Source organism: Hylobates moloch, unplaced genomic scaffold, assembly GCF_009828535.3.
Source record: "Hylobates moloch isolate HMO894 unplaced genomic scaffold, HMol_V3 SCAFFOLD_5, whole genome shotgun sequence".
Classification (NCBI taxonomy): Eukaryota; Metazoa; Chordata; class Mammalia; order Primates; family Hylobatidae; genus Hylobates; species Hylobates moloch.
In genome coordinates, this window is record NW_026652280.1 from 149487481 (window position 1) to 149500314 (window position 12834).

At 37.8% G+C, this 12834-nt stretch overlaps 1 protein-coding gene across 4 annotated transcripts in view; it reads right to left on the reverse strand.

Annotated features, from left to right (window-relative positions):
* Window positions 1–12834, reverse strand: part of ST6GALNAC3 (ST6 N-acetylgalactosaminide alpha-2,6-sialyltransferase 3) — a 578393-nt gene that overhangs the window by 52633 nt on the left and 512926 nt on the right. The window contains exon 4 of one of the 4 annotated variants that reach the window (XM_058439652.1): window positions 10139–10556. The exons of the other annotated variants lie outside the window; for them this stretch is intronic. Within the exon in view, the coding sequence (XP_058295635.1) occupies window positions 10538–10556 (19 nt within the window). The 3' untranslated portion in view covers window positions 10139–10537. Of the gene's footprint in view, window positions 1–10138; window positions 10557–12834 lie in introns of those variants that run through there. 4 annotated transcript variants of the gene reach the window in all.

The following is a 12834-nucleotide window of genomic DNA, read 5'->3' on the forward strand; positions in this document are numbered from 1 at the left end:
TCCCCTTTAACCAGGCATCTCAAAGCCACAGTCACAGCTCTGGACACACAGGCGCTCAGGAGAACTGATCGAACAGTAATGTCTCCATGGGGACCAGCCAGTCAGCAACAGTGTACACACTCACTGTGTACTGACCAGGACTCAGACAATATGTTCTGCCAATCCCTGGACTCCTAATTAGCCTTCCATCTCCCAAAGTGAGTCGGTGTCAGGTAATCAAACACGTCTCTTTCCTTGTCTCCTCTCATTTAAGGGACTGTAGCTAGCTCCTACAGCTTATTCTGTACTACCCATCAGGACTAATATAAAGTCATTCTAAGAATAATCCACCCAAACTGGGCTTCATATCTGGTGTCTGGAATATAGCAGAAATCTTTTCATTCAGTGTTAAAGCATTGCATCATCCAACGAACTGACTGCAAATGGACACACAGTCTAACTTAAAGGTTATGGATCAGTAGGTAAATGCAAAAATTCTATTAGTTTTCAGACCTGGGGTTTATGACATTCATTTAAAATGAAATCAAAATCCTGTACAGAAATAGGAAAGGCACCATGGATAGATTCACTTTTAACAGCATCCACTTGCCTATTACACAAGGGCCAAGAAGACCGTAGTTTCTATATCGTGTAGTTACTTTTTATTCCTGTTCATTGACTTTGACACAGACAGTAAATAGCATACAGAGAATAGATACATTCTGAAGAAATATTAAAACACTGATTAATGTCACATTAAGAAGTGTAAAGTCCCTTGGGTAGAGGGAGAAAAATTAAAATGCCTTTGGATCTTAATGAAACTGCACCAGGCTTATATAAATCTAAAATCCTTACTTTAACCTGAGTTTAAAATAATGGGCTAACTTGACAGTGCTTTACAAATCCTAGCAATGAACATTATCATTTATTACCAGAATGAGTGATAATAGGAGTAGCAGAGAGATAGTGCATATTGGGAAGTGTCCAAAGAGTTTAGCAAGACAATATTTCTTTTTCACAATACAAAGATAAAACAGTCGTAAAACTGAGAGTTCATTTCATTCACTTGGAGGAGAAGGGCAGGTGGGTGTTCTGGTTAAACAGATTGCAACCCTCTTCTATAGGAGCATAAAGGAGAATGAAGAAACACAAGAGGTAATATTCACTCCGCAGTGCAAGAAGGTACATGCATTTAAAGTCCATCACAGTAATTAAATTTCAATGTTGACACAGTACATCTCAACATTCCGAGTTCTAAATATAGTTTATATGGTGCCTGTGAGCAAAATGCAATGCACATGAATATTTATCTCTGTAGTGAAGCTGCTTCTGCCACATGCTCTGAAAAGAAGGGTTGAGATTAGGACAGACCAAAACAGATTCCACAGAATTTGATGATAATCATTTCAAAATAGTTGAAATGAGCCCATGGCCTCATCAGAAGCAGTGATTTTAAGCATTTTTGGTTGTAGAACCCTTTTCACAAATGAAATCTAATTAGAAACTAAATATTCGAAATGGATTGAAGTGAGATATGTCAGTTGATTTTTGCAGGAGGCAGGGTATTCCAGGCCAGTGACTTCTCAATGCCACAGACTTTGAGATGCGTAATCTAAAGCTATTCTTTTAACCAATAAATAAGTAAAATAAAAATCCACTGGGTATTTGATTGATTTTAAGGTACTGACAGATGGTAGAGAGCTATGTATTTCAAAGGAAGGGCTTATGGAATGGGTTGGTTATGATAGGGAAGAGCAATAAGATTAGATGAAATGAATGCTAAAATAAATGTTATTCACTTTCTGCCACATGAAGATACTGTTTTCTTTCATATTATTTCTGGGCCCTCAACTGTGGATCTGGTTCCAGCATGAACTGTGCATCTACTCTGTGTTTGCCCTTCCACCCGGTGTGTCCAACTATGCCTCGGAGGTGGTGTCTGCCCTTAGGCTCTCACCTCTCTGGAAGTGCCTGGGACTGCAAGGTGTTGTTCTTCCTCTTATGCCTAACATGTTTCTCCACCTTCAGCCCTGATTTCCTTAAGCATATTTATAGTTTTGTTTTGTTTTGTTTTGTTTTGTTTTTTTGAGAAGGAGTCTCACTGTGTCACCCAGGCTGGAGTGCAGTGGCGCGATCTTGGCTCACTGCAACCTCCACCGCCCGGGTTCAAGAGATTCTCCTGTCTCAGCCCCCGAGTAGCTGGGATGACAGGTGTGTGCCACTATGCCCAGCTAATTTTTTGTATTCTTAGTAGAGATGGGGTTTCACCATGTTGGCCAGGATGGTCTCGAACTCCTGACCTCAGGTGATCCGCCTGCCTCGGCCTCCCAAAGTGCTGGGAATACAGGCGTGAGCCACCGCGCTTGGCCAAGCATATTTATAGTTTTTTAGTCAGCTTAGGTTACACGTGCTATGGTAACAATCCCAAGTCCTCAAAGACTAAGCTTATTTCTTGCTAGTACTGCTTTATCATAATGGGCTGGGTAGATGTCTTCTTCACTCTGGGACCCAGGCTAACACTCATATTTGGGAACTTGCTGGCCTTGTGACAGAGAAAAAGCCCCATGTGGCAGTATATTACATAAGGCCTCTGAAATCTTCTGCTGGGAAGTAGCCTATATCAGTTCTGCCCACATACCATTGGACAAAATAGGTCAATTGGTCTTTGACAAAGCTCAATTCAACCATTTCAGCTGAGTTTCTTTTGTCGCATGATTTCAGTGGTGGATACCATATTTCTTCAGAGCTAGCATGACTCATGCCAGTTTCCACTGAGAGCCAGAAGTAGGATTCCTTATATATTTCTCTTTTAGATCTTGTTTCTCCTATTAGAATTGCTCACTAAGTAATTTCATATCTGAAGCTGCTACTAGCATTTAAGATATTGGAAAATCAGAGATACCTAATGCGTCCTGAACAAACATATTGCTATGCCTTAATGCTGCTGACTCTCCCAAGAGGATGTTTTCCTGGAACCCTACAATTATGAAATCATGGCTTTAAAAAACATTTTCTGTACACATTAAGATTGACAGACATGATTTGCAGCAGGAGGAATTGGGCTTTGCATCACAGATGCTTATTAGTGAATTCATGGATCAACAGGCTCACAACATATTCATTCATTCAGCATTTATTCTGAACCAAGCAAGCACTGTTTCAGATCAAATCCTGCTGTCATGTAGTTTACAAATACAATCCAACCTGGGATAGATATTTGACATTATAAATGACATATTCAACATCTGACATCATCCCAACTGCTCCACTGATCTCAGCTCCACTATTTACTAACTATAAGACCTTAGGCAAGTTATCCAGCTTCTATAATACTCCCCATACATAAGATAGGGATAATAAAAACAACTACCTCATAGGTTTGTGGTGAGGATTTCCTGAAATAGTGAAAAGCACTTAATTGTGCCTGGAGCTAAGTAAGTGCCCATTAAACATTAGTCATGGTCCTCATCACCACCATGATCAGATTACATATTAGAGTGGTGGTGAGGAACAGAACTGGGCTTTGTAGAATTTTACCTGTAAAAATATGGGGGTCCATGTTGAAGAAGCTTAAGTTGGGTCAACAGTGTTATGTAGCTGTTTAAAAAGCTAAAGCCACCTTAAGTAGTTGATGAAAAATGTCATATTGTAGGAAAATTAATTCTACTTCAATCTTCTCTGATGAAAATTCACCTAGAATATGGAAATATGATTTTGGTGTGGGACATTCATTTCTGAAAAGGAAAGAGTACCTAGTATATCTGCATCACACAGGGTCCTAAGCACATAGTTCCTATAAAGATGAGTTCCTGACATTATACAGCAGCAGGCACTCTTTCATTTTTGTTAAATCATTATACAGTGGCAGGCACTCTTTCGTTTTTGTTAAATCACTAGAAGTCATGACATATTTCAGCCTTAGTTTCTTCCAGGAATTTTTCAAACAACTGTTGGGCAATCCTACAGGGATGTTTTATAATGCCCTTCAGAATGTCAAAAGGACTTATACCAATCCCTAATTTCCTGCTGATCTTTACCATCTGTTACTTTGACCTTTTCATCAAAGGCTTCTCAAGCTGCTGGAAGCCCTGCATGTCAACACCCAGTGGAATAGTCTTCCTGGGTTTCTTTGCCTCAGTCCCAGCACTATCACTTGCATACATTTTGTCGGCCATTATGGTTTCAAACAGTTCACTAGAACACAAAAATATATGGCAGAAAGAAAGGCTCCTGAGGGGTACATAACAAACATTGTTGAAGACTTTCAACTGAGTATGGTACAGTAGAGTATTCATTGGCTGAGAACATTTGCCATATGGGGCACAAATGTTTGCTGCCTGACAGCATCCTGTATAGTCTCCCATATCAGCTCTCATTGGCTCAGAGTATGCTGGCACTCTGAGTATCTGAAAAATTATATACTAACAGTTTGCACTAATAAACTGTTCTATGGATAATTCTTTTGAGAAACTATTACATACGCAAATAGTATTTTAACAACCCAGTCCGCAGGGGCAGTATTAAATGGTACGTGGGTTCAAATTTAGTAGCACTTTAAGAGAAACAGAAATAAAGTGTTGTCTGCTTAGAAGATAACCACATGATGAGAGAAATAGCAAAGAGTCAAAGCAACTAGGAGTGTGAACATCCAAAAGAAAGCACAATTCCAAGCTTGAAAACTACTTCCAAGCAAAAAGGAAAGCTGACTTGCTGTGTTCCGGAGGGCAGAAGAGGGGGAACAAAAACTGGGTAATGAGAAAGCATATTTTTGCTCTGCTTGAGAAAATATTTTTAATACTTAATACTGTCCCAAAAAAGGAATAGTTTACATTCTGTGATAATGAACTCCTTATCAGTAGAGGTAGTAAATGTGGATGGCCATTTGTTAAGGGATTTATGCATTGAGTAGTGTGGTGGTTTACAAACAGTGGCCACAAACTCTTTGACATTCCTTCTATAGAGATGTCTATGTACCCTCCTCTTAAATCTACATGGGATTGTAATTGCTTTAATTAATTAAGGATGAGGAAGTGACACTATGTGATTTCCAAGGCTGGGTCATGAAAGTCTATCCGATGTCCACATGATTTCTTGGAATGCTTGCTTTTCAGATGCTCTGTCTCAGAACCCAGCCACCACGTTGTTATAAATCCAAGCCACATGGAAAGACTGCATGTGGGAGGCACAACTCAAATTAGGTTTGAACTTTCATTTATATCCATTGTGTCACTGGAAAAATTAGAAATAAATTAAGTTCTTCTAAAATCTAATATCCTAATTGTCTACGGCACCATCATTCATCTGCATGTCAGAGTCAACATGTGAAACCTCTTTGAGTACTCTGCAACATATTCTGAATTAAATGGTCTAGTCAAACTGGTTTATATATGTATTATATTATTTAGTTTCAACTTATCAATTAGCCCTCTCAAAATGGACAAGGGGCGTAAAGAGATTTCTGCAAAGAAAACATAGATTGACTAAAAATAGTAACAAGGCAAGCACATAGACACAAGAAGAAACTGTCAGAGCTGACATATCTCCTAGGGCAAGTTTCTAGCTAGCCACAGTCTCAGAGTAAAAACTGTGATGATTTGATCTCATCAGAACTAATTCAATGATTTAGAAATTACCCAAGAGACTACTGGAAATGCAGATTTACACCCAATATATTATTGATCCTTACCCAAAGAGTTATTGTGCTTGTTATATTACTTAATGATGATAGTACATATGTACATATTTGTAACTAATAAATAAAATTAGAAGGTTGAAAAATATGAAATTGCCAATGTTCAAGTATTTTTGACCCACAAATTGTCAATTTCATATGGTCATATGGGTCGACCTAATTTGTTGAGGTTAAATGCTCAAAAATTATTTACTTTGGAGTGAGTACAGTAAAAATGTCTATGTAGACTATTGGTTTAAGGAATAAGACACTTGATAAGCATGAATTTAGTGAGTGCTTAGGAAACTGTTTACCATTGCTCCCCAGCTGTGTATATATGTGAACACAGACACATGACACATTACAAAATTATTGCTTTCCTTGTCTGGTGAATAATTTTATTAGAACACATGCACTCTTCCCAATTGGGGTGGCTCTTAGCACCCAGATAGATTATGAAACACTGACTTGAATGACAATAATTATTCTTTGCCTGACTCCATTCTGCAGTGATGTATCTAGAAAATCAACATTCCTTAGTAAAAAACAAGGCTTTAAAAAGAATGATCTTTATGGGAGCTGGTGGTTATAGAGAATTTTAGTGCCAATAAAAAGAAGATGAGGATTACTTGTTCCTTCGAGGCCGTGAGGTAATTAAAAAACAATATTTAGTGGTTTTTAGAACACCTATTTCCATGAAATCTCAGCACTAAACAATTCAGGGAAATCAGAATAGATAAATCACCTAAACAGATCAGAAAAAAGTGGATAAAGCAACCATAATTCTATGCTACCTCCACCCCCTCTAGATCCATTAAATTATTTCAACCTCTTGGCATAAAACCCCATAACACTCCAAAGCATGTGTCTTGCTTTGGTGCTTGTCAAAGTTAGTGTCTGAAAGACTGTACAGGGAATGCTTTTCCATTCAAGGGACAGTTTCCTATTGAAGCCCCTCTCCCAAATGACTCAGAAATGTACTCTCACCCTGCACATGCGATATCAACTCTCTCTTATCAGCTAAGATTGTTCTGTTTCATGGCACCATATCTAAAATAGATTTATGCCTTAAAGTAAAAAGAGATCATGAGCTTATTTGTTTATTTGTTCTTTCAGTCACTGATACATTCGACAAGTATTCAAGTGACTACCACAAGCCACGCAGTGATGAAGACACAAAAAGAGTACAGCAATTTGCAACCTGGGGCTAAGGGCTTACCAAAAAGTTAGAATTCCAAACACCAGGTGAATTTGGTTCCCTAAGATAACATAAAAATGTGAGAAGAATAAAACAGGTGGTTGAAAACTAATGTGTTCTAGCACTTTTGTGTTTCTCAATAATTTACATATAAACATTGGCTCCTTCAGGAGCCATCCCCAAGTTAAAGTCACGTGACAGAACACCCAGAAAGAGTAAGAAACAGAAAGCGCAGGCCTAGTGAAAGGGAGAGAGTAGCAGCAATTTCCAAAATCCCTGGGATTCAATATCCCCAACAGAGTGAAGAGTGGACATGAATCTGTCAAAAGAATGTAGAACAACCTGTAAGAGCCTCCTACAGGCCAAAGACGGGACAATTTGAGCATCAACAGGGATGATGTAAATGCAATAGACTGAAATACTTCAATAAATTTTAAATCCATGTGTTCTTCATGATATTAAAAAATTATTGAGTACTGAGGGATACTGTAGGGAACTAATGATAATTTTGAAAACTGTAAATAAAAGAATCAAGAGTTTATCCTCCCTTGGCTACACTAGTTGTACTACTGGTCACCAAAGAATAAAAAGGAGGAAAATTTTATTATAAAAATATCACATCTAATAAATAATGAAGGTATGATAAAATAAGAATACCACTATTTTGTAATCTCTAATAAACTAACGGATTTAGGCATTGAACATTAATGGCTAGCACTTCAAAAAGAGATAAAGCATATAGTGTGCTTTTTATTAAGTCGCAAAGACCACATATGTAAATATCTCATCCAAAAAAACCCCACAAAAATCTAATATAATAAAACTTCTAGATCTAACTACTAAGTACAGTAAATAAGAGATCAAGGAATATATTAAGCTATATCGTGGGGATGCATTCAGCAAAAACTGGACTGTGAGAAACTACAGGACATTCATTTTTTTTCCTTGCAGTTTGACAAATGAACTGCAAGAAGAAAAAAAGAAAAGGAGAGGAGTACCCATATGTTTTAAAAAGTCTCAAGACAAATCTATCTATGGACAAGCAATGTATTTTATTTGAATTATGACTTCTTAAAAAATGTATGATGCATTAGATAATTGCATTGACTGGAGATTTGATGACATTAAGACTTATGGCGAATTTTTTAAGTGTGGGATTGCTATTCTACTCATACATAAAAACTATGTTTTTATCTTCGAAAGGTACATAATAAAATATTTTGAAATGAAATAATATGATATTGGATTTGCCTCAAAAAACACAGGTGGGAGAAGGGTTGCGAAGATGTGACTGATGATGAAGATGGGGCTGCAGAGACCAATGAGTTGGTATTTTCTGGAGCTGGTGATTGATGTGTAGAGGTTTCTTTTATATTATTCTGTTTATATATGTGTATGTTTGGATTTCTCCCCTCTCCACAATAAAAAGCCAAAAGAAAACAAATTAGTGGACATATGAATTCATGTATCCAAAAGATCAGCAGGACTGGCTAATTTAGATTCTTTCAGATTTTCCAGTGAAGTTACCAGACATAATAGTCTGGTTTTCTCAGATCCAAAGCTATACCCAACGTGAAATCATATGAATATATGTAAGCACGATAGAATGAAAATAGAAACTCAGTCTTGCTCTCTCCCTCAGTGCATTTGTGTAGAATATATGTATGTCCACACACACAAATTTGTGTATGCATAGGTATATCCTCAGATGCGTCTTATTTATATTCTGCTTGAAATTGTTTTTAGCCTTGTTGGAGAAGGCATCTCAGGCTGACAACAAATAAACCAATATTTCAATTAGCACAAAAACACGTATCAGATTACATACCAGATAAATGATCCTGGTGGCATGGGTAGGTAGTGTATGTAAAATGAGTCCATGTGAATGAGCATACAGATGCTGTGCCTCAAAGATTAAGGGAATTCTACACGATCAAATATCTGTGTCTAGGTTGATTTTAGCCTGGAGAAAATGCACTCGACTTAGAAATTCCATACTTTAGAGTAGCTCCCAGCTTCCTGGGGCTAATCTTTAATACTGAATAGATAAAATCTTCTCCAATCCAACAAATCAAGCAATAAAAAGATGGTTCAGCTACTTTTCATATCAAAGGTCAAGGAATCCATCTTAATAATCTACTATGAAATGCTAGTCCGATGAAATTAAAACAAGACAACACAAGCAAAGAAACAAAAACCCCAAACTTGTGAAAAGTAACAAAGTCCAGATTATGATATAATGACCTCTTGCAACTGATTGTTTACTACATCTAGTTGTTTACATAAAATACAAGTCCTTATAGGCCTCTACATTATTTAAGAAAATTAGCATGTTTCAAGAAAGTGGCAGATTATTGCAGATGAAAGTGTTTTACCAATAGGGATTTTATGGTTGGCAAATGTGATTAGAGATCCATTAGCATCTGCAAGCCAAATATGTGGCATGTACATCTTGGAAACACCTCAAAATGGATATTCTAATTTCCACCACTTCAAATGGACAAAAGGTTTTTATTCAGGCATAATCAAAGACAAACAAAAAGCTAGATAGTAAATTAGAGCAAGTTATTTCTGTTGCTTAAACAATTACCAAGTCCCCATCTGCTGCCTAAGGATAAACGGCAAAAAGAAACGTCTGTCATTGTCATTTTTTGAAATGTGGCAAATGTTGACCATCTATTTAGTCTGTTGTCTTCATCCACTAAACATATTGAAATTTTATAGCAGATAAATTTAGGGAAAATGGTAAATAGTCTCTTTCTCCAAGTGAACAGAATAAGGACATAAAGAATGGTAAAGCTACCCTCCCAGAACCACTTGCTCCATTAATACAATTCTGCCGGGAATCTCTGATTACACGGAGGTGGGCTTGCAGTTTCCATGACCACTGATGGGAGCAACATGTGCACAATGCTGGGAGGACAGTGCCTTGATGCTCTGAGGGTGTTGCTGCTAAATATCTCCCCACTTTACCAAAGCTTTGTTTTTGACAAATACTGGTGTGCTGTAATGAACTTTAAGCAACAGCTGGAGGGAGAATACATGCCCAGTTTTCAAGGTCTATAAGAAAATGAATGTTTTTATGACATGATTTATAAATGGTATTATATCTATGAAATTTTAATGCTTTAATTTTGAGCCACATGGCATGAATTAGTGAGCCAAGATACTATCAAGGCTCGTTTTCACAAGAGCAATTTCCACTAAAAGATTAAGAGGCTATAGCTCTTGGTAAAGGTTACCTTCCCAGCAGAAAGAGGCAGTGGCAAGGGAAATCTAGCATGGCCTTTTCTACAAAACAATTCCCTTGGAGAAATCAGAAAGCTCTCCATTCAGTAGTCCTGTAATCAAAACAGAGAAATGGGAAGAACAAGTTTTGCTTTGGTAAGATTTAATAAAGACAAATTGAATGAAACAAAAACTGACCAAAACAGAGAGACATTTAAAAATATTTACATACCATATACCACAATTTCCCTTCCTTTTTAAAAACTGTAGCCATCATATCTGAACAATTATGCAGCAAGCCTACAAAGGGAAAGAACTTTACATAAAGCCACAATCTTAGTCTTTGAACCACTGACATGGGTATTTGTTTTGTCTTGCTTAGTTGTTTGTTTCTTTCTTTCATTCCTTCCTTCCTTTTGTGGTGGGGCAGGACATGTATGTGGTGGCTGCTGTTCAATCAATCAACACTGCATGGTCACTCTGTAGTGGACATCATGAGAATGGAGAAGAAATGGCAGAAGAAAATTAGACATGCAAATCACTACTTTAGCTATGAGAACCCCCTCATTCCTTATACCTACTGTGAAAATGATTAATCAGGCTCCCCAGAGCTTCTCCTCTGGCATTTTTTCTGACATGTCATCTGTACTTTCCAAAACTATTATACAACTTTTATGAAACTAAGTCTACAAGACAGGCTCAAGGTGTTACTGATGTCTCTTTTGTAAGCCAGAGAAATTTGCACAGCCTGTGTCTCAGAAGGCTAATATTCCAGCTCTTCCTGGGGTGTGATTACCTGCATGTGTCTGGCTTCTATAGCACTAGACTGCCAAGATTCCTTGGTCTAACTGCAACAGGGGAAAAGCTATCATCAATTATGGATTGGGAGCAAACAATTAACTTTGCAGGAAGCAATTCAAATGAAAGCCAAATTGCATTTTGGACATTTCGTAACATCAAAACTTCAGTTTATCAGGACATACAAAAACACTTCATTTTCCACAGTGTCTATGGGTGCCATTAAATTCCATCCTTTGGCCTTTCTCTGTGTCTCTGTAAGAATAAAAACACTATCATGGAGGCAAACACCCACTGCCAATAACTGATAACTAATTGCCAATAACTAATCATCCTGTTTTCCTCTGTATCCGAGAGCCTCTAGGGGAGGAGCAGAGAAATTTTCGAGTTGCCTGAGGTTTCCCTAGCTGGCCCTGACTGTACTGGCCACCTGTTCCCTGTTTAGAGAAACCATCCTTTCCCCTCCCCAACCTTCTGTTCCTTGTCTCAGACTAATGATGATATATGGGGTGCCGTGTTCCTCCTAATTATGAAAATTGCTTTCTATTGGTTCCAAGATTTTTATTTGATATCTTCTCAGAATCTTGGCTAGCCTCTGTGCCTTGGGGCCCTTAAGTAAAATTAGATCTTAGAGCCCCCATATGGGATCTGACACACAGCTTTTAATGAGGAGCTCTTATTTTTAAAAAAAGAAAATCTGGTTCTTTATAGAAAAGATGCTAGTTCTCTACCATAATGTCCACTACACCACCAAGCCTGGGCTTCCATATCTGAAGAAAAGCTTCCAGACCCTGATGCTCAAATATCATCATTGGTAAATACACCATTTCACCATCCTCATCAAATTACCTTCCTCAATATCTTCTAAACCAGTCTACCCCAATCCACCCACACTCTACTATTTTATTTGAGGATCTCAGGATTTCTTACATTTAGTACTAATGATTGTGTCTGATACAGCATGAGTGCTCAATGCATGTTTGGTGAATAAATCAATGATGTAATTAATGAATAAAATCTGTTCTCTTTTGATTGGCCACTAAGGGCATAAGAGGATAGGACACCAGTTTTCAGTTTCCATTGGAAATCACAAGATGGAGGGAAAACTCAGTTGTTTCATTTTTAGAAGGAAACTTAGTATGTTTGTGATAGATGTTGGAAACGAACTTAAGAATGATTATCTTTCCATTGATGATTAAAATGGATTTCCATTTCCTCTGCATATAAAGGTGAACTGTTGCTATGGCTCAAACCAACACATTTCATCACTGGCTTCTCCAAGACAACATGTTCTGCATGTTTGAGTCTCTTCCCAGCTATAAAAATGAATATTTTGGCTGCTTCAAACTGCAATTCCATATTCAGAGTTTCTACTAAAATAACTCAAATATTCAGGTACCTTTGACCTATGGAAGACAGAGCTTAGGTCAACTTATTTGCCTTAGCATGGGGCTTGAGGAAGACCACACATGGAGGAAGGGCCACCTTCTCAACTAGCCAAGTGAGTTAATCAACTCTGCTGACAAACGAGTGGCAGATCAAAGCCACATCCCCTAATGACCCGTTCTTCCATATGCTACTGGTGCTCTTTGATACAAGCTATTATTTTCTTCATCAGTTTTATGGAAGCCTTTAACACCTTAGACCCTTTCAGGGCTCTTTCTGGCAGTTCGAACTTTGAAACTTGGAAAAGAAATATCCCCAGCTTCAACTCCACTGCCTGAGATAGTTCCGAGACTTACACATACTTTCAGCAGAAGAAACTATGGGCCCTTGAATTTCAGATTAATATAAGGAAGGTCATTTTGAAAATTGGAGCTACTGGTTGGTGGAATGGGCTGTTTCAGGAAGTAGAGAGTTTTTGTGCCTGAAGATTTCAAAAAGAGGCTGATAATTACTACTTAATGTGACAGGGAGAGGACTCAGCCATGGGAGAAGGAGTGTAGTATAGATAATAGAA